General features: G+C 37.1%; 1 protein-coding gene across 7 annotated transcripts in view; it reads left to right on the plus strand.

The window, feature by feature from the left end:
- The window catches only part of MLLT10 (MLLT10 histone lysine methyltransferase DOT1L cofactor), a 212,590-nt gene that overhangs the window by 35,367 nt on the left and 154,862 nt on the right, over positions 1–22,361 (plus strand). For all 7 annotated transcript variants that reach the window (XR_008701429.1, XR_008701428.1, XM_055543773.1 and 4 more), the window contains exon 4: positions 19,784–19,838. Coding sequence is in view for 5 of the 7 variants with exons in the window: in XM_055543773.1 (XP_055399748.1) it covers positions 19,784–19,838 (55 nt within the window). In the remaining 2 variants the exon portion in view is untranslated. The remainder of the gene's footprint in view (positions 1–19,783; positions 19,839–22,361) is intronic.

Consider the following 22,361-nt stretch of genomic DNA (forward strand, 5'->3'; position numbering starts at 1 on the left):
TTTCTGTTTATCTTAACTGTGCCTTTGGATGAGCAGAAATGTCTAAGTCTGATGAAGTCTAATTTATCAGTTTTTTCTTTTATAGTTATTGCTTACTGTGAGCTAAGACAGTTTTGCCTAACTCTGAAGTCATGAAGGTAATTTCCTTTGTTTCCTCTAAAACCTTTTGTTTTTTGCTAATTTATATTTAGGTCTGTGATACATCTCAAAAAGTTTTATAGGTTTTGTTTTTTTATATGATTGTTTCTCCATTCTATTGAGATGAGTCTCCTTTCCTCACTGGATTGCTTTGGTGAAACATCAAACGTGGCTGCAGAAGTGGGCTCTATTTCAGAAATCTTTATTCTGTTACATTGATCTGTTTGTCCTTGTATCATTGCCATACTGTTTCAATTATTTGTAACTTTATAGAAAGTCTTTAAATCAGATTTTTAAGCCCTTCAATCTTGAGTCTTTTTCTGGATTGCTTTACTAAGGCAATGGCACCCCACTCCAGTACTCCTGCCCGGAAAATCCCATGGACGGAGGACCCTGGTGGGCCACAGTCCATGGGGTCGCTAAGAGTCGGACATGACTGAGCGACTTCACTTTCACTTTTCACTTTCATGCATTGGAGAAGGAAATGGCAACCCACTCCAGTGTTCTTGCCTGTAGAATCCCAGGGACGGGGGAGCCTAGTGGGCTGCCGTCTATGGGGTCGCACAGAGTCGGACACGACTGCAGCGACTTAGCAGCAGCAGCAGCAAGTCCTTAGGACTTCCATATACAGTTTTAGTATTTGCTTTTGAATTTCTTAAAAAGGCTGATGGGATTGTGACTGCAGTTGCTTTGATCTATAAATCAGTTTGAGGGGAACTGACATATTGACAATGTTAGATATTCCTATTCATTAGCATGGCATATCTCTCCATTTATTTAGGTCATGTTTGTGTTTTTATGAGCAGTATTTTGTAGTTTTCAGCCTTTGGATTTGCATGTCTTTGGTTTTTAAAGTTATCTTTATTTTTAAATATTTCATGTCACTTGATGGTAATGTAGGGGATATTTTAAAGAATTCAGTTTCTAATTATTCTTAATATATGGAAATAGAATTGACTTACGTTTATTAATTTGTGTCATAAAACTTTGCTTAAGTCACGTTGGTTCTGCGAGTTTTTTGTAGATAATGTAATTCTATTTTCTAATAGTGATCATGCCATAAAACTTTTTTACCTCTTTCCAATTTGGATTCTTTTTCTTTTCTTCACTTGTTGCATGCACTTAAATCTTGGTCCCATTCTTTGGGGAAAGCATTCAGTTTTACACCATTAATTATGTTAGCTATAGACTTTTTATTGATTATCATTATCAGGTTGTTTTAAAATACAGGTTTGTTTTTTTTTTTCCTTAGCTATTTTTCTTTTTTTTTTAATTTTATTTTATTTTAAAACTTTACAATACTGTATTAGTTTTGCCAAATATCGAAATGAATCCGCCACAGGTATACCTGTGTTCCCCCTCCTGAACCCTCCTCCTTCCTCCCCATACCCTCCCTCTGGGTCGTCCCAGTGCACCAGCCCCAAGCATCCAGTATCATGCATCGAACCTGGACTGGTGACTCGTTTCATACATGATATTATACATGTTTCAATGTCATTCTCCCAAATCTCCCCACCCTCTCCCTCTCCCACAGAGTCCATAAGACTGATCTATACATCAGTGTCTCTTTTGCTGTCTCGTACACAGGGTTATTGTTACCATCTTTCTAAATTCCATATATATGCGTTAGTATACTGTATTGGTGTTTTTCTTTCTGGCTTACTTCACTCTGTATAATAGGCTCCAGTTTCATCCACCTCATTAGAACTGATTCAAATGTATTCTTTTTAATGGCTGAGTAATACTCCATTGTGTATATGTACCACAGCTCTCTTATCCATTCATCTGCTGATGGACATCTAGGTTGCTTCCATGTCCTGGCTATTATAAACAGTGCTGCGATGAACATTGGGGTACACGTGTCTCTTTAATTCTGGTTTCCTCAGTGTGTATGCCCAGCAGTAGGATTGCTGGGTCATAAGGCAGTTCTATTTGCAGTTTTTTGAGGAGTTTCCACACTGTTCTCCATAGTGGCTGTACTAGTTTGCATTCCCACCAACAGTGCAAGAGGGTTCCCTTTTCTCCACACCCTCTCCAGCATTTATTGCTTGTAGACTTTTGGATTGCAGCCATTCTGACTGGCGTGAAATGGTACCTCATAGTGGTTTTGATTTGCATTTCTCTGATAATGAGTGATGTTGAGCATCTTTGCTTAAGATGGCAGGGAAGGCTAACAGATCTGGAGATGACTGCCATTGAAAAGGTAATTTGTTGCACTCAACAGAATTCCCCAGAGGAGACTGGGTATACCATGACCTAGAAAGACACATGGCGAAACACCTTAGTTAGGATGCAGAGCTTTTTGTTGGTTTCTGTGGGAAGGAATAGTCAGGGAGTCTGGTAATCAGGTTTAGGGTTGTCTAGTTTGAATAATATCTAGGGCTTTGGGGCAGGGGGCTTGCTGTTTGATACCTGGCCCTGGGGTGATTAGGGCAGGAGAAATAGATAGCCAGTGTACAATAGATGGAAATGATTGGGGGTATGAGCTCTGAACTGGTTGGTTTGCATATGAAAGCAAGGTGGAGAGTTGTTTGCTGTCTCCAGGAGTTTGCTAGCCTTGGGAGGGGCAGCTCCCCAGGATCAGCGAGGCCCCAAAGTAGGAAAAATACTGAATGAAAGGTATGATTAACAGATTAAGATCGTGTCTGTTCCTTGTTTTCTGACAACTTATGATGTGAATGGATGTTGTTTTATTAAATGAAATTTATGCACCTGTTGAGATGATTATATGTTTTTTTTACAAAACTAATATGGTGAGTCTCATTGTTTTATTTTCATTTGTTATATCAACCTTGTATTCCTGGGATAATTGGCACTTGGTCATAGTATATTATCCATATATATATATGGATATCCATATATATATATATATATGTGTATTTTTTTTTTTGGCTTGGTTTAAATTGTTAATACTTTATTAAATTTTTGGAATCTGTGTACTTGACAGATGTTAGCCTGTAATTTTTTTTTTTTTCTTTTTTTGGTTTTGATGGTATTGGTATATTCATTGATATTTTTCATGCTGAAATATGATTTCAGAAGTAGTCTATTTTCTGAAAGTGTTTGTGTGAGATTGATACAATTAATATTTGTTCCTTGGTGTTTGATGGAATTTACCAGTGAAAAAATCTGAGCCTGAATTTTATTTTGAGGAAAGATTTTGATAATGGATTCATCTTAAAGGGCTCTTCAGATTTTCTTTCATCTTGTAAATTTTGGTATTTTTCATGGTGTTTTTTTCATTTCATCTAAGTTGTTGACTTGGTTGGTGTAAAGTTATTAATCGTTTGTCTTTTAGTATCTATGGATTTTATAATGATAATTCCTTCTTTTCAGATATTGGTAATTTTGTGTCTTTTAAATTAGTTTAGCTAGAAGTTTTATCAACTTTATTTCTATTTCCAAAGGACTGTCTTTAATGTTGAATTTTCTTTAGTGTTTCTATTTCATTTTTTTCTGCTCTTTACTATTTCTTCTTCTCACTTTGGGTTTAATTTGCATTTTTCTTTTATAGGTTCTTTAGGTAGAATCTTAGGTTGTTAATTTTATAGCTTTTCCCCCTAATGTAGTAAGGGAATATACTTTGTATGATTTCATTCTTTTTAAATCATTTTGTCTTTATTCATTTCATTTGTGACCCAGTACATGGTGTTTCATGGTGAAGGTGCCAAGGTCACCTGAAAGGAATGTGTTTTGTTGTGGTTTTAGAATTGCTCAGATTATGATTTTTGGGGGAGGAGGATCCTAATTTTGTCAATTACTGAGACAGATGTTAAAATATCTTACTACATTTGTGGAATTGTGTACTTTAATCCTTTACATGTGATGGGTTTTGCTTTATGTATTTTGAAGGATTGTTAAGTATACATTTATGATTATTATGTCTTCATTATTTTGACACTTATTATGAAATGTCTCCCATTATTGTCCCTATTTTTCTTGGTCTTGGAATTTCTTTTGTCTGTGATGTTAAGTATAACTACTCACTATTTTATACTTTTGATTTGTGTGGCATATCTTTTTTTAAATTCATTTATTTTCAACCTGTTTGTGTCTCCATTTAGAGCATGTTGCTAATAGATGATATACAGTTGGGTTTTACTTTTATATCTGTGCCAGTACACTGTGTCTTTTAACTAGTCTCTTCAGGTTAGTCTCTTCACATTTAATATAGTTATATGATTGGGTTTACATCTATCATTTTATGAAGTTATTTTGTTTCATCTTTTTGAATATTACTTAAAAATACCTTTAATGATATGTAATCTACATATCATAGGTTCAGCCATTTAAAGTGTACAGCTCAGTAGTTTTCAGTATATTCACAGAATCGTGAGGCTTTCAACATTATCAATTTTGGAACATTTTCATCATTTCAAAAAGAAGCTGCTTTGTCCATTAGCAGCCAGCTCCCCATTTTCCATTCTCTTAAATTCCAGCAACCACTAATCTACTCTATGTCTCTGTTATGGATATTTCATATAGATGGAATCATACAATTTGAGATATTTTGTGAGTGGCTTTTTTTCTTTTAGCAAAATGTTTTTAAGGTTCACTCATGTTTTAGCATGTATCAGAACATTCTTTCTTTTTATTGTTGAATAAAATTCCATTGTATGGATAATACCCACCTCATTTGTTCACTCATTAGTTAATGGGCATTTATGATTTATCTGTAGTTTGACCATTCTGAATAATGTTGTTTTGAGCATTTGCATACATGTTTTTGCATAGATAGATGGTTTCATTTCCTTTGGGTGTGGAATTTTTGAGCCATGTGGTAACTAGTTTAACTTTTTGAGAAACTGCCAAAACAGCTGTACCATTTTAAACTCTGATCAGTGATATATGAGGGTTCTAATTTCTCTGCTTTCTTGCCAACAGGATTTATTTGTTATTGTTTATTTTTTGCTTTTAGCCATCCTAGTGATATCTCATTGTGGTGTTGATTTGTATTTCCTTTTTTTTTATTTTTGAGATAGGAAATGAAAATTTATTTATTTATTTTATTATTATTTTTTAAAAATTTTATTTTATTTAACCTTACAATATTGTATTGGTTTTGCCATATATCAAAATGAATCTGCCACAGGTACACATGTGTTCCCCATCCTGAACCCTCCTCCCTCCTCCCTCCCCATACCATCCCTCTGGGTCGTCCCAGTGCACCAGCCCCAAGCATCCAGTATCGTGCATCGAACCTGGACTGACGACTTGTTTCATATATGATATTATACATGTTTCAATGCCATTCTCCCAAATCATCCCACTCTCTCCCTCTCCCACAGAGTCCAAAAGACTGTTCTGTACATCAGTGTCTCTTTTGCTGTCTCGTACACAGGGTTATTGTTACCATCTTTCTAAATTCTATATATATGCGTTAGTATACTGTATTGGTGTTTTTCTTTCTGGCTTACTTCACTCTGTATAATAGGCTCCAGTTTCATCCACCTCATTAGAACTGATTCAAATGTATTGTTTTTAATGGCTGAGTAATACTCCATTGTGTATATGTACCACAGCTCTCTTATCCATTCATCTGCTGATGGACATCTAGGTTGCTTCCATGTCCTGGCTATTATAAACAGTGCTGCGATGAACATTGGGGTACACGTGTCTCTTTAATTCTGGTTTCCTCAGTGTGTATGCCCAGCAGTGGGATTGCTGGGTCATAAGGCAGTTCTATTTCCAGTTTTTTAAGGAGTCTCCACACTGTTCTCCATAGTGGCTGTACTAGTTTGCATTCCCACCAACAGTGCAAGAGGGTTCCCTTTTCTCCACACCCTCTCCAGCATTTATTGCTTGTAGACTTTTGGATTGCAGCCATTCTGACTGGTGTGAAATGGTACCTCATAGTGGTTTTGATTTGCATTTCTCTGATAATGAGTGATATTGAGCATCTTTTAATGTGTTTGTTAGCCATCTCTATGTCTTCTTTGGAGAAATGTCTAGTTCTTTGGCCCATTTTTTGATTGGGTCATTTATTTTTCTGGAATTGAGCTGTAGGAGTTGCTTGTATATTTTTGAGATTAGTTGTCTGTTGCTTCATTTGCTATTATTTTCTCCCATTCTGAAGGCTGTCTTTTCACCTTGCTTATAGTTTCCTTTGTTGTGCAGAAGCTTTTAAGTTTAATTAGGTCCCATTTGTTTATCTTTGCTTTTATTTCCAATATTCTGGAAGGTGGGTCATAGAGGATCCTGCTGTGGTGTATTTCGGAGAGTGTTTTGCCTATGTTCTTCTCTAGGAGTTTTATAGTTTCTGGTCTTACGTTTAGATCTTTGATCCATTTTGAGTTTATTTTTGTGTATGGTGTTAGAAAGTGTTCTAGTTTCATTCTTTTACAAGTGGTTGACCAGATTTCCCAGCACCACTTCTTAAAGAGATTGTCTTTAATCATTGTATTTCTTGCCTCCTTTGTCAAAGATAAGGTGTCCATATGTGCATGGATTTATCTCTGGGCTTTCTATTTTGTTCCATTGATCTATATGATTTGTATTTCTTAAGTGTTTGTTAGACATCTTTTCATGGGCCTTTCTGGTTATTTACATGTTTTCTTTGGAGAAATGTCTATTCAGATTGTTGACACAATGTTTAATTGGGATATGCATCTTATTTTTTTTAAAGTATTTATTTGTTTTGGCCATGCCACGTGGCATGCAGGATCTTAGTTCCCTGACCAGAAATCAAACCTGTGGCCTCTGCAGTGGAAGCATGGGGTCTTAACCACTGGACCACCAGAGACTTTGAGCCCTTTATGTATTCTGGGTATAAGTCCCTATGAGATCTGTAACCTGTCAGTATTCTTTTCTGTGGCATTTTTTACTTGATGGTATCATTTGCAGGATGAAATTTTTTAGATCTGGAAAATACCAGTTTATTATTTCTTTGATTGCCTCTTCTTTTGGTGTTGTATCTAAGAAAACATTATTCAACACTAAGTCATGAAGAATTTGTTCCCATTTTATTCTAAGAGTTTTACAGTGTTCTTACATTTAAGTATATAATCTGTTTGGGTTACTTTTATATGTCATATGAGTAATGTGTCCAGCTTAATTTTTTGCATGTAGAGAAGAATTTTTAAGGTATCAGTTTTGTAGAGCTGTTTCTGTTTATGTCAGTTTTTTAGTGTTCCTCTGGCAATTTCAATATATTTCCTTACCTTTTAATAGTCTTTATTTTAAACATATTTATTTCGCCCTGTCAGATCTCAGTTGCATTATTTGGAATCTTTCATTGTGGCACGCAGGTGCTAGAGTGTGGGCTCAGTAGTTGCAGTGCTTGGGTTTAGTTGCTCCATGGCATTTGCGATCTTACTTCCCCCATCAGGGGTGGAACCCATGTCCTGTGCATTGCATGGAGGATTCTTTTTTTTTTTATTTTTAATTGAAGGATAATTGTGTTACAGAATTGTGTTGGTTTTTGAGGTACATCAGCATGAATCAGCCATAGGTATACATATGTTCCCTCCCTCTTGAACCTCCCTCCCACCCCATCCCACCCCTCTAGGTTGTCACAGAGCCCTGGTTTGAGTTCCCTGAGTCATACAGCAAATTCCCACTGGCTATCTGTTTTACATATGTTAGTGTATATGGTTTCATGCTACCCTCTCCATTCGTTCCACCCTCTCCTACCCCTGTCCCTGCCCCATGGCCACACGTCTATTCTCTATGTCTGCATCTCCATTGCTGCACTGTAGAAAGGCTCATCAGTATCATGTTTCTAGATTCCATATATATGTGTTAATATCTTTCTGACTTACTTCATTCTGTATGTAGAAGGTAGGTTCTTAACCACTGGACCCACCACGGAAGTCCCCAGTCTACTTAGTGTATGTACTTTTAGTATTGTATCACTTTTTCTAAAGCATAGAAATCTTATATAACTAGAGATTCTTTCACATCACATCACCTCTGTCCATTATCACTTACACTGTTGTCTTATGTATTAGATCTGCTTGTTACAAACCGCAGAAGACAGTATTACAATTTTTGCTTTCAATAATCATATGTACTTTTAAGAATTTAAGATCTAAAAGTCGGTTTTATTTACCCAAATATTTATCATTTATGGTGCTCTTCTTTGCTTCCTGAAGATGTATGTTTTTCATCTGGTACCATTTCCCTTCATTCTGAAGAATTTCTTTTAGCCTATATTGTAGTCTGTATTCTCATGGTGAATTCTGTTTGCTCTTTCTTACCTAAAAATATCTATTTCACCTTCATTTTGGAGGACATCTTAGTTAGAATTCTGAATTAACAGTTCTTTTTCTTCAAGCATTTTGATAATGTCTGTCTTACTATTTTGGCTTCCATTCTGTCTTACTACTTTGGCTTCTCATTGGAAATGAGAGATCAGGTATTACTTCAGTTACGGTTTCCCTGTGTTTGATGTGTCATTTTCTCTTGGCTGCTTCTTTAAGACTTTTGCTTGCTTTTTAGCAAGCCATTTTGCTTGTTCGTGGTTCACTGTGCTTCTTGAATCCATAAATTTGTCTTCTAATAGTGGAAATTTTCATCCATTATTTTTCAAACTTTTCTTTGCTGCCATATTCTCATATTTGTACACCCCCACATCCTGCCACCTCGCGGTTCCAGGCCTTCAGTTATACATGTTCATTTCAGTTCAGACACTCAGTCATGTCCAACTCTTTGCAACCCCATGGACTGCAGCATGCTAGGCTTCCCTGTCCATCACCAACTCCTGGAGCTTGCTCAAACTCATGTCCATTGAGTCGGTGATGCCATCCAACCATCTCATTCTCTGTTGTCCCCTTCTCCTTCCTCCTTCAATCTTTCCCAGCATTAGGGTCTTTTCCAATGAGTCCGTTCTTCACATCAGGTAGCCAAAGTATTGGAGCTTCAGCATCAGTCCTTCCAGTGAATATTCAGAACTGATTTCCTTTAGGATTGACTGGTTTGATCTCTTTGCAGTCCCAGTGACTCTCAGGAGTCTTCTCCAACACCACAGTTCAAAAGCATCAATTCTTTGGTGCTCAGCTTTCTTTATAGTCCAACTCTCACATTCATACATGACTACTGGAAAAACCATAGCTTTGACTATATGGACCTTTGTCGGCAAAGTAGTGTGTCTGCTTTTTAATGTGCTCTCTAGGTTGGTCATAGCTTTTCTTCCAAGGAGCAAGCATCTTTTTAAATTTTATGGCTGCAGTCACCATCTGCAGTGATTTTGGAGCCTCCCAGAATAAAGTCTGTCACTGTTTCCATTGTTTCCCCATTTATTTGTCATGAAGTGATGGGACCGGATGCCATGATCTTAGTTTTCTGAATGTTGAGTTTTGAGCCAACTTTTTCACGCTCCTCTTGCACTTTTACCAAGAGGCTCTTTACTTGTTCTTCGCTTTCTGCCATACGTGTATCTGAGGTTATTGATATTTCTCCTGGTAATCTTGATTCCAGCTTTTGCTTCATCCAGCCCGGCATTTTGCATGATGTACTCTGCATATAAGTTAAATAAGCAGGGTGACAATATACAGTCTTGACGTACTCCTTTTCCTATTTGGAACCAGTCTGTTGTTCCATATTCAGTTCTAACTGTTGTTTCTTGACCTGCATATAGATTTCTCAGGAGGCAGGTCATGTGGTCTGGAATCCCATCTCTTGAAGAATTTTCCAGTTTGTTGTGATCCACACAGTCAATGGCTTTGGCATAGTCAATAAAGCAGAAGTATATGTTTTTCTGGAACTATCTTGCTTTTTCTATGATCCAGCGGATGTTGACAGTTTGATCTCTGGTTCCTCTGCCTTTTCTAAATCCAGCTTTAACATCTGGAAGTTCACGGTTCATGTACTGTTGAAGCCCGGCTTGAAGAATTTTGAGCATTACTTGACTAGCGTGTGAGATGAGTGAAATTGTGTGGTCGTTTGAACATCTTTGGCATTGCCTTTGTTTGGGTTGGGAATGAAAACTGACTTATCCCAGTCCTGTGGCCACTTCTGAATTTTCCAAATTTGCTGGCATATTGAGTGCAGCACTTTGACAGATTGATCTTTTAGGATTTGAAATAGCTCAACTGGAATTCCATCACCTCCACTAGCTTTGTTCATAGTGATGCTTCCTAAGGCCCACTTGATTTCACATTCCAGGATGTCTGGATGTAGGTCAGTGATCACACCATGGTGTTTATCTGGGTCATGAAGTCTTTTTTGCATAGTTCTTCTATGGATTCTTGCCACCTCTTCTTAATATCTACTGTTTCTGTTATGTCTGTACCATTTTATCCTTTATCCCATCTTTGCATGAAATATTCCCTTGGTATTATACATGTTAGGCTTCTTGTTACTGTTTATTAGATCTCTGAGGCTCTTCATTTTTTCACTGTTTTCTCTTTTTCAGATAGATTCTATCTATTGATAAAGTAACTTCAGGTTCTTTGATTCTTGCCTTTGTCATCTTGATTCTGCTGCTAAGCCCATCCAATGAATTTTTCACTTCATGTTTTTTATTTTTAAGTTTCAGAATTTTTATTTAGTACAGTAGTTGTTTTTCTTCTGTTGAGATCTTATGTTTCATTTAATCTAGGTATATTTTCACTTACCTCATAGAACTTAATTATACTAGCTATTACTGTAAAGCCTGATTCCAATGGCTAGGTCATTTTAGGATTGACTTTCATTGATTGCCTTTTATCTTGAGTATGATCAACCAGTTTTCTGATTCTTCATAGATTAGATAATTTGAATTGTTTGCTAGACCTTGTTATTTGTGGGAAGTCTGATTCTATTAAAAATCATTTTGAAGAAATTGATACTGTTTTTATCAGGCACTTGAGTTGGTTGGACTTAAGGTGCCTACTAAATATTTTGAGCAATTGCTTGAATTTCCTTTCATTTCTTTTTTTCCTTAACTGGATTCTAGCCTGCCCCTTACGTGGAGTGGTTGGCCCAGGGTCACTGGGAGATTTGGGCAGATTCTATACATAAAAATTCAGGGGCTCTGCTCCTGGTTCTCTCCTCTTCTGGATTCAGATGTCACTTTCCTGAACTTCTGGTTCTTCAGATATTAAGACTGCAGGAGCCACTACAGGCTGACTGTGGCTTGTCTTCAGACTAAAAGTCCCAGAAGAGGGGGAACTCTTCTTTTGCTGGTCCTTTCCCAATTTTGACCTCTGGTGGGAAACCAGCATCTATCTGGCTGCTTATCCTGTGTAAGGGTTTGTCTCTTATAAACTTTTTTTTTTTCTTATAAACTTACTTAGGCATTTTAGAAGTAGAAATTTATTTTATCATGGATTTAAAAACATTTGGTATCTTTGAATTTATTGCAGTTTTTATCTCTTTTAGCATTAAGTGATTTCATCTTTGGACAGCAGGATCCTCTTTAGGTTGCTTCAGATAGGTCCTTTTGACAGGACTAAAGCAATCTTTTACAACCTCCTTGCTATTTAATAGAACATTGTATTTAGGGCATACTTGACCTAGACCTGGAACCATCCACTTCTCTCAGGAGTCCTGGTTGCTTCAGGAAATGCTATTTGGAGACCCCAGCCTGGGAGATAGGCGTGTTTATTTCTACTATGGTAGTCGTGAATCTTTCTAAAACACAAGAAAAATAGGTTAATTTATATTTATTTTTTATCTTTTGCGTAAAAGAAGAAATAATGATGGTAAATGTTTTATCCAACAAAAAATGTTTCATGCCATAATTACATCTTTCATATAATACGAGAAAGATCAAACTTAAAACTTGAATTTATCCTTCTTATTTAGCCTGTGGTTTTTTTTTGTTGCAATTATAGTCTTACTGCTTTTTGTATATATAATGAATGGTGTTCACAATCTGAGTAAACCAGCTGAATGGATTGTTATATAGTTACATCTTCCTAAAGGTCAGTATTTTGGGTGAACTTAATTTAGTGAAGTATAGTGAGTTTTATACTTTGGGAAAAAAGCTAATTTAAAGTAGAAAAAGTATTTGGGAATTGATGCTTACATTATAAAGATGGAAAATAGTTGTATGCTTTCTTACTACACTACATGAAGTAAAATAGAAACAACCATCTTACATAATTTCTGTGTGTTTGGACCATTTCAATTAAAACGTTCTCCTCCCTCATCCCCCTTGGTAAAATGTGAGACTGTGGAAACCAAAAAATAAAACTAAAATGGGGGTGGGGAAAAGGTAAGCTCGTGTATGTGTGTGTGTTTTGGCTGGCGGGGGGTGGGGGTGGGGGGCTCCTAATCATCTGTGTACCAGGATTGACTTGGGTATTTTAACAGTTCAGTTCAGTCGCTCATGTCCGACTCTTTGTGACCCCATGAACCGCAGCACGCCAGGCCTCCCTGTCCATCACCAACACCTGGAGTTCACTCAGACTCATGTCCATCGAGTCGGTGATGCCATCCAGCCATCTCATCCTCTGCTGTCCCCTTCTCCTCCTGCCCCCAATCCCTCCCAGCATCAGAGTCTTTTCCAGTGAGTCAACTCTTCGCATGAGGTGGCCAAAGTATTGGAGTTCCAGCTTTACCATCAGTCCTTCCAATGAACACCCAGGACTGATCTCCTTCAGAATGGACTGGTTGGATCTCCTTGCAGTCCAAGGGACTCTCAAGAGTCTTCTCCAACACCACAGTTCAAAAGCATCAATTCTTGGGTGCTCAGCTTTCTTTATAGTCCAACTCTCACATCCATACATGACCACTGGAAAAACCATATCCTTGATTTAGACGGACCTTTGTAGGCAAAGTAGTGTCTCTGCTTTTGAATATGCTATCTAGGTTGGTCATAACTTTCCTTCCAAGGAGTAATTGTCTTTTAATTTCATGGCTGCAGTCACCATCTGCAGTGATTTTGGAGCCCAAAAAATAAAGTCTGACACTTTCCACTGTTTCCCCTTCTATTTCCAATGAAGTGATGAGACCAGATGCCATGATCTTAGTTTTCTGACTGTTGAGCTTTAACCCAACTTTTTCACTCTCCTCTTTCACTTTCATCAAGAGGCTCTTTAGTTCTTCACTTTCTGCCATAAGGGTGGTGTCATCTGCTTATCTGAGGTTATTGATATTTCTCCTGGCAATCTTGATTCCAGCTTGTGCTTCTTCCAGCCCAGCGTTTTAACAGTACCTCTCACTAAATAAGAATACGTCTGTGAAATTCTAGTAGTAACATGTATAGCTGTAGCCTACTGTGTGAAACTTTTCAGGTTGGATTGGTTTACTGTAAGATCTAGAATTTCTGTTTTCCTGAATCTGATCCTTTTTTCTTGAACGTAGGGTGAAGCCTCTAACTATAACTTAACCTTCTTTTTTTTTCTCATTATCATTTTTTTCTCTCAAGTCTCATATATATCTGTTTTTACCTTTTTTGGGAAGATATAATAGTATTTTATTTATTAGCATGTAGTTTTCTCTTAGAGTTTTCTTCTCTGCATTTTGCTTTTTTTTGGCCACTCCATGGGGCATGTGGGACCTTAGTTTCCCAGCCAAGGATTGAACTGTGCCCCCGAATGGTAGGTAGAATCTTAACCACTGGACTGCCAGGGAGGTCCTTTTCTCTGCATTTTTAAACTGACTTAAAATCTTTGTGAATATAGCATTAGCTTCCTCACTGTTAAACAGTTTAAATAAAAATTTTATGGTTATAAACAGCCATATAAAGTATTTTTGTGCATATATCTTTTCATGTCTTGAGATTAAAGCATATAAATAATATAAAGATCATTAAGATATGGTACTTAATAATCGGTATTTTTATTACATTTCCTTTGACTCTGGAAGTGAGTTATTTGAATCAGTATTTTTCTTGAAGCATATCGCTAAATTGTTCTCCAAAAGAATTAGATTATAGTGCCATCAACAGTATATGAAAATAAATGTTCACTGCACTTTGAACATTACGGATTATTTTTTAAGAAAAGATTTACTAACTTAAGTGGGCAAAAACGCCTATTCTGTGTGACTTTTATATTCATATTTATTTGGATATAAGTGAGGTTAAATGGTTTTTCATAGATTAGCTACATCTACTTTTTATTAGATTGAAGTACAGTCAATTTACAATGTGTTAGTTTCAAGTGTATATAGAAAGATGATTAAGTTACACTCACACACATATGCATATGTGTGTGGTCTGTTTCAGATTCTTTTCCATTATAGATTACTGCAGGGTATTGAGTAATAGATCCCTGTGCTATACAGTAGGTCCTTTTTGTTTACCTGTTTTATATATAGTGGTATGTATATGTTAATCCCAAAGTCCTAATTTATCCTCCTCACATCCCCTTTGGTGACTTAAGTTTTTCTCCTAAATGTTTGAGAGTCTGTTTCTGTTTTGTAAATAAGTTCAGTTGTATCATTTTTTTAAGATTGTACATATAAGTGATACCATATGATAATTGATTTCTGACTTTTTTCATTTAGTATGATCATCTTTAGGACAACCATCCATGTTGCTGCAGATGGCATTATTTCATGCTTTTTAATGGCTAATATTTCACGTATATATATGTGCACGCACGCACGCACACACCCCTACATACACACACACCACATCTTTTATATCCATTTCTCTATTGATGGACATTTAGGCTGCTTAGTGGAGGTGATGGAATTCCAGTTGAACTATTTCAAATCCCGAAGGATAATGCTGTGAAAGTGCTGCACTCAATATGCCAGCAAATTTGGAAAACTCAGTAGTGGCCACAGGACTGGAAAAGGTCAGTTTTCATTCCAATCCCAAAGAAAGGCAATGCCAAAGAATGCTCAAACTACTGCACAATTGCACTCATCTCACACGCTAGTAAAGTAATGCTTAAAATTCTCCAAGCCAGGCTTCAGCAATATGTGAACAGTGAACTTGCAGATGTTCAAGCTGGTTTTCGAAGAGGCAGAGGAACCAGAGATCAAATTGCCAACATCCGCTGGATCATAGAAAAATCAAGGGAGTTCCAGAAAAACATCTATTTCTGCTTTATTGACTGTGCCAAAGCCTTTGACTGTGTGGATCACAATAAACTGTGGAAAATTCTGAAAGAGATGGGAATACCAGACCACCTGACCTGCCTCTTGAGAAATACGTATGCAGGTCAGGAAGCAACAGTTAGAACTGGACATGGAACAACAGACTGGTTCCAAATAGGAAAAGGAGTATGTCAAGGCTGTATATTGTCACCCTGCTTAATTAACTTATATGCAGAGTACATCATGAGAAACGCTGGGCTGGAAGAAGCACAAGCTAGAATCAAGATTGCTGGGAGAAATATCAATAACCTCAGATATGCAGATGACACCACCCTTATGGCAGAAAGTGAAGAAGAACTAAAAAGCCTCTTGATGAAAGTGAAAGAGGAGAGTGAAAAAGTTTGCTTAAAGCTCAACATTCAGCAAACTAAGATCATGGCATCTGGTCCCATCATTTCATGGCAGATAGATGGGGAAACAGTGTCAGACTTTATTTTTTGGGCTCCAAAATCACTGCAGATGGTGACTGCAGCCATGAAATTAAAAGACACTTACTCCTTGGAAGGCAAGTTATAACCAACCTAGATAGCAAATTATTCAGAAGCAGAGACATTACTTTGCCAACAAAGGTCCGTCTAGTCAAGGCTGTGATTTTTCCAGTGGTCAAGTATGGATGTGAGAGTTGGACTATAAAGAAAGCTGAGCACCCAAGAATTGATGCTTTTGAACTGTGGTGTTGGAGAAGACTCTTGAGAGTCCCTTGGACTGCAAGGAGATCCAACCAGTCCATTCTGAAGGAGATCAGTCCTGGGTGTTCATTGGAATGACTGATGCTGAAGGTGACACGCCAGTACTTTGGCCACCTGATGTGAAGAGCTGACTAATTTGAAAAGACCCTGATGCTGGGAAAGACTGAGGGCAGGAGGAGAAGGGATCGACAGAGGATGAGATGGTTGGATGGCATCACTGACTCAATGGACATGGGATTGGGTTCACTCCGGGAGTTGGTGATGGACAGGGAGGCCTGGTGTGCTGCGGTTCGTGGGGTCGCAGAGTCAGACATGACTGAGCGACTGAACTGAACTGAACTGATACCTTGACTGTTGTAAATAGTACTGCTATTTATATTGCATTGGGGTGCATGTATGTTTTTGAGTTTTTTCTCTGGATATATATAGTCAGTAGTGGGATTGCTGGGTCGTTTAGTTGCTCTATTTTAGTCTTTTGGGAACCTCTGTTCTGTTTTCCATAGTGGCTACACCAGTTTACATTCATACAAGCAGTGTAGGAGGGTTCCTTTTTCTCCATACCCTCTCCAGGCAGCTTGTATTATTTGTAGGCTTAAAAAAAACAACAAACCTTATTTGAGGGCTGCTTTCTTGTTGTGGTGTGCGGGCTTCTCATTGCGGAGGCTTCTCTCGTCACAGAGCATGTGCAGAGCGTGTGGGTGCATGGGCTTCCGTAGCTGCGGCACCTGGGCCTGGTTGCCACTTGGCAGTGGAATCTTGCCAGACGAGGGATTGAACCTGTGTCCCCAGCATTGGCTGGCAGATTCTCAATCACTGGACCACCAGGGAAGTCCTGTAGACTTTTTAATGATGGTCATTCTGAGTACTGTGAAGCAGTACCTCACTGTAATTATTATTTGTATTTCTCTGATAATTAGCAGTATTGACCACCCTTTCCTGTGCCACGTTGCCAGGGATTGAACTGGGAGCCTCGGCACTGAAAGTGTGGAGTCCTAATCACTGGCTCGTCAGTGTTGCCTTATTGTTTTGCTGTCTAGGTGTCTGTCCATTGATGAAGTGGGGACTTGATATCCCTACCATTATTGTATTACTGTCCGTTTCTCTTTTTCCATTAATATTTACCTTATGTATTGATATGTTCTGATGTTGGTTGCATATACATTAAAGTTGTTTCATCTTCTTTGATTGATTCTATGATCTTTATGTAATGATCTTTGTCTCTTGTAACAGTCTTTATAGTCTGTCTGGTGCAAGCAAAGCTGAGTTACTTTTGATTTTTCTATTTGCATGGAATACTTTTTTCCACCCTCTTATTTTGTTTGTGTGATACAAGCATAACTACTCTGACTTACTTTTTATTTTTTCATTTGCATGGAATAATACCTTTTTCCACCCTCTCATTTTTTTATGTGTGCAATATAAGCATTGCTACTCTGACTTTTGATTTTTCCATTTGCTTAAAATACCTTTTTCCACCCTCTCACTTTGTGTGTGTCTCTATATCTGAAGTGAGTCTCTTGTAGGCAGCATGTATGTGGGTCTTGTTTCCATATCTATTTAGGCAGCCTTTTGGTTGGAGCATTTAGTCTGTTTACATTTAAGGTAATTATTGATATATGTGTTCTTATTGCCATTTTGTTAATTGTTTTGGATTTGTTTTGTCGGTCTTTTCCCCCCATTCTTCTTCGTTTTCTTGTGGTTTGATGGCCTTTTTGGGTTGTGTTTCTGTACTTCCCTGGTGTCTCAGACGTTGAAGAGTCTGCCTGCAATATGGGATACCTGGGTTAGATCCCTAGGTTGGGAAGATCCCCTGGAGAAGGAAATGGCAACCCTCTCCAGTATTCTTGCCTGGGAAATCCCATGGACAGAGGAACCTGGCAGGCTACAGTCAATGGGGTCGCAGAGTTGGACACTACTGAGTGACTAATACTTTCATACTTTGGGTTATGTTTGGATTCCCTTTTCTTTTTTATGTGTGTTATCTATTACAGATTTTTGGTTTGCAGTTACCTTGAGATTTTGGTATAGTGCTCTGTATATGTATAGGATTGTTTTAAGTTGCTGGCCTTTAAATTTCAAGTGTATTTTAAAAAACCTGATTTTGTATTCTCTTCCCATCATGATGACTGTTTCTGATATAATATTTTACATCTAATTGTTTTGTATATGCCTTAACTGCTTCTGGTGGATGTAGATGATTTTACTTCTTTGGTCTTTATCCTCCCTAATCAGCTTGAGTGAGTGAAGTCGCTCAGTCGTGTCGACTCTTTGTGACTCCATAGACTATAGCCTACCAGGCACCTCCCTCCATGGGATTCTCCAGGCAAGAGTACTGGAGTGGGGTGCCATTTCCTTCTCCAGGGGATCTTCCCAACCCAGGGATGGAACAGAGGTCTCCCGCGTTCCAGGCAAACGCTTTAACCTCTGAGCCACCAGGGAAGCTGTGTACTTACTTACTGTTTTATCTTAACTTCCTGCTCTTTATTTTCCTTTGTAGCTCATTTATCTTAGGGTATTATATGCTTCAAACTGATAGCTTATGGTGAACGGTGTTGGATTCGTCATCTCTGAAAATTTAGCTTTAATTTAGAAGAAAAATTTAGAAGAAAATTTAGCTTCAGGATCAGGTACCAGGCTTGACCACTCAAGGCTCTTGTGTGGCAGAAGTTTCATTACAGTGTAAAAGGACAGAGAGGCTACTGACATAGACATTAGAAGAGAGTGGAGAGTGCCCTCCTCTCTAGTTTTAGCAAGGGACCTAGATACTTTTTCAGTTGGTTATTTTTTTTATTTTTTAATTTTATTTTATTTTTAAACTTTACATAATTGTATTAGTTTTTCCAAATATCAATCAGTTGGTTATTACAGTAAATCAAAGAATGTCTCAAGGTTGTAAAGGTCTTACCAGACCCACTCCCACAATTTACATTTTAAGATAACAGGATTAGTCAGAAGGTTCTTAAGAAGGAGAAGCATGTCCTCAAGCAGGATACTTTGTTGTTATATAATACTTAGTACAGAGTTTAAGATGAGTTGTTTTGTTGTGTAGTCATCAGCTCTGGGCTTAAAGGAAAAACAACAACAACAGCAAAAAAGGTTTTATGTGACTAAGACTGAGGAATGTAGGGAATAAAACCTTTGTCCTTTTCTCCTCCTTTTGAGCCCCAGACCCCTTTCTCCTCCTTGGGCACCCTGGACGTCTCATCAACCTACCTAAGAATTGACTTTCAAAACCTCTTTGGAGAGTAAGGAAGCGTACAGATAATAAGTAGTTATATATGACTTTATGACTTCTAGGAATATAGTCTTTATAGTAAGACAGTGCCACTGAAAACTCTTTAATTATTTTTATAATTATTTCAGTCCTCTTGTCAGTAGGGAAAAGAAATGGTAATACTGGCTTGGTGTTTATTTCTGGTTTTAAATTGTGGGAGTGGTAGAGAGAGGGATCCATAATATATTACTGAGTATCATTGTGCTGTGAATGAAAAGAATAATGGGAATAACTAGAGCAGTTCTTGCCTTCCATAGGCAGGTCAGCACATATGAGATCATAATCTGCTTAAATCAAAATTCTGAATTTGAATTTGCCTCTTTATTTCAGGAGAAACCAGATCCAACTGACTGTGTAATAATCCTGGTTGATTCTACTCAGACAGTAAAGGGATAGAGGCAAATATTAAAAACCGTGCCCAAATACTGTGTTCAGAGGATCTTTTTATTTTTATTAATACAACAAAAAGGAAAAAAGTCTTAACATTTTACTGTTCACTAAATTTTACTTTTTAAAAGTTCTTGTCTGGTACTCTGAGGATGATCACTTATCATAGAGAATTACTTGATGAGGATCTTTCTGAAATATTCTTGGTGGCAACTAAGAGAAAATGCCACTACCACATTTTGAATAGTTTTGAAGTTACAGGGAAGATGTTATATTTTGGTAATCTGAAAAATCTCTTTGTTTCCTCCCCTTTTAATAGAGATGTGAACTGTGTCCTCATAAGGATGGAGCTTTAAAAAGAACAGATAATGGCGGTAAGTGCAGAAAATTTTGAAAAAACTTTTCTTTAGAACTGGAGTGCAGATGTATTTTAAAATATCTGGTAATTCATTTGTATCAAAAGTGATGGCCACTCAAATATTTTTTTAACAGTACTGGATATAATGTTTTCTTTTCATGAATTTTCTTTTTATTGAAACACAACTTTTCTACTTTTTGAACAAACTTGGTATATTTTGTTTTGTGTTTTTAGTGCAGAATGATCCACATCTAATTAAAATTTTGAGTTTTTTTTTTAAATGAATACAATTTCTTATATTAGTTGGGAAAATAAGCCACTTTTTTTTTCTTGGTTAGGGATAAAAATCGATTGTTTTAAATTCCTTTTTCCCTCTTTTGTGTATTGCTAGACAAATGATGTTGCCAATGAATGTTAATTTTGACACCCCGTGGATCTTTTGTTTGAATATAAAGAAATTTGATTTCTCTTAAATTTTGGTGTGCTTTCCTAAGGCCCTTTTATATTTCTAGTTTTCATTTCCATTTTTAGTTACCTTTCTCAAAGAAATCCCATGTTTCTTTATAGCTCAGTACCATTCTTATTAAATGTGTAGGCATCAATTTATTCATCTGTGGCATACTATGAAAATTAAGTAACTGATGAATCTCAAAAAGTAGAGATTAAGCCACTGTTCATATGTACTTCTGTTTTGGGCAGCCAACTCTATGAAGTGTTTTGGCATAGAATAGTGTCATGACATGAGTAAATAAAAGGAAAAAATAGTGTTTTTGGATAGCAATATATCTGTTTAAATTTAATGTTTAGACCATAAGTCACATTATCCAAAATTTTAAATATTAAAAACCCTCCCTCCTACTGCTGTTCACCATCTACACAGTTTCTCAGTAAATTTTCTGCCACCAACATAGTTTCTATTACTTTTTTGCATATACCAACAAATATGAGGAGACATAGTTTTGTAACTTTAATACAAATGGATTAATAGTATGCATACTCTCTTGCATCTTAAGTTTTTTTTCCTGAACAATTTATCTACTATCAGTATAGAGCTTTATTTATTACTGCATGTTATGGAATTAGTCACCTGTTGATGGACTTTCTAATCTTTTGTGTTTTTGACTGCTGCTTGTATATATGTCATTTTGCTTGTATGCAGTGAAATCTGTAGGATTTTATTAATTCTCAGATGTAGAACTGTTGGATCAAACATTTTACAGTTAATTTTGGTAGATATTCCCAAATTATTCTGTTTAGTGGTTGTACCAGTTTGTGTTCCCAGCAGTAATGAATGAAAACCTATTCTTTATGTCTTTGGTAATCCGGTAGGTGAAAGTATCTCAGAGCTTGTATTTTGCATTTCTCTTATTATGACTGAATCTGAGCATCTTTTCATGTTTTTAAGAGCAATTCATGTTGTCCCTTCTGTGATCTCTTCATATGCTTTTTCTATTTAGTCGTTGATCTTTCTCTTTTTGATTTGTTGGAGCTTTCATAGGAGCACTTCATATATTAGGCTTTTTTGATGATTCATTCTTGCTGTTAATCTTTGCTCTTGGGGTTTTTATCTGTACAGAAGGTTTTGATTTTTATTTAGTTGAATTTATTAATCTTATGTGTCAGGGCTTCTGATATTTTGAACCATTAGTTAAACAGGCTTTCCCTACTCCAGAGTTATATAGGGAATGCTTTCACATTTTCCTCTAAGTTTGTTTTTTGTTTGTGTTTGGCTGCAATGCACAGCATGTGGTATAGTCTGACCAAGGAATGAATCTGTGCCTCTTGTAGTGGAAATGTGGGAGTTCTAACCACTGGACCACCAGGGGAATACCTTCTCTAGTATTTTTATGACTTCTTTTTCCTTTCTTTCCTTCTTTCTTTCAGTTCATTTTTCCTTATTGATTTGCAGTGCCATCTGTGTTATAGTCTAAATTTGGTGTGTATTTAAAAGATTCTAAATTCTGTTCCAAAATTATTTTGGAACATGAAATGCATTTTCCTGTAGAAATGCTAATTGTATTTGCAGTGTGGTTAGCAAAATCCCACAGTGTGCCTGATACATAGTATTAATGATACTGTTCTTTAAGATCTAATACCCATTTTTCCAGGAGCCTGGTGAGCTACAGTCCAAGGGGTCAGACACAACCTAGCAACTAACACCTGTTTTTCATGCTGGAAAATTATGTTCCAAGTTTTAATTTTCTTTCTCTAGTGATCATGATCAGGAATTTCTCAGTTTTACTTTTTATTTTCTTCAGTGTCACCTACTCCATAGATCTTTGTTGAAGGTAAGTGTTTTAACATAGATTGGTGTGTGGAAAGTGAGTTATAGGCAAAGGGAGAAGCAAATGATAAAGACCCAGGTGTATCAGGGGTTTGCATTGTAAAGTTTGAATGGTAGGCCTTCTGAGAGGTGGAGCTTCTTTTCCCTTTCCCCTGCTTGTCTTTTCCCTCCCTCCCTCCCCTCGTGCCCCCTCCCCCAGTCTTGACATGCCTTCCTTCCCCACCTTCTCCCTTTGTTTTTCTTCTCCCCCTCCCG

This window comes from Bubalus kerabau, chromosome 13 (genome assembly GCF_029407905.1).
Source record: "Bubalus kerabau isolate K-KA32 ecotype Philippines breed swamp buffalo chromosome 13, PCC_UOA_SB_1v2, whole genome shotgun sequence".
Classification (NCBI taxonomy): domain Eukaryota; kingdom Metazoa; phylum Chordata; class Mammalia; order Artiodactyla; family Bovidae; genus Bubalus; species Bubalus kerabau.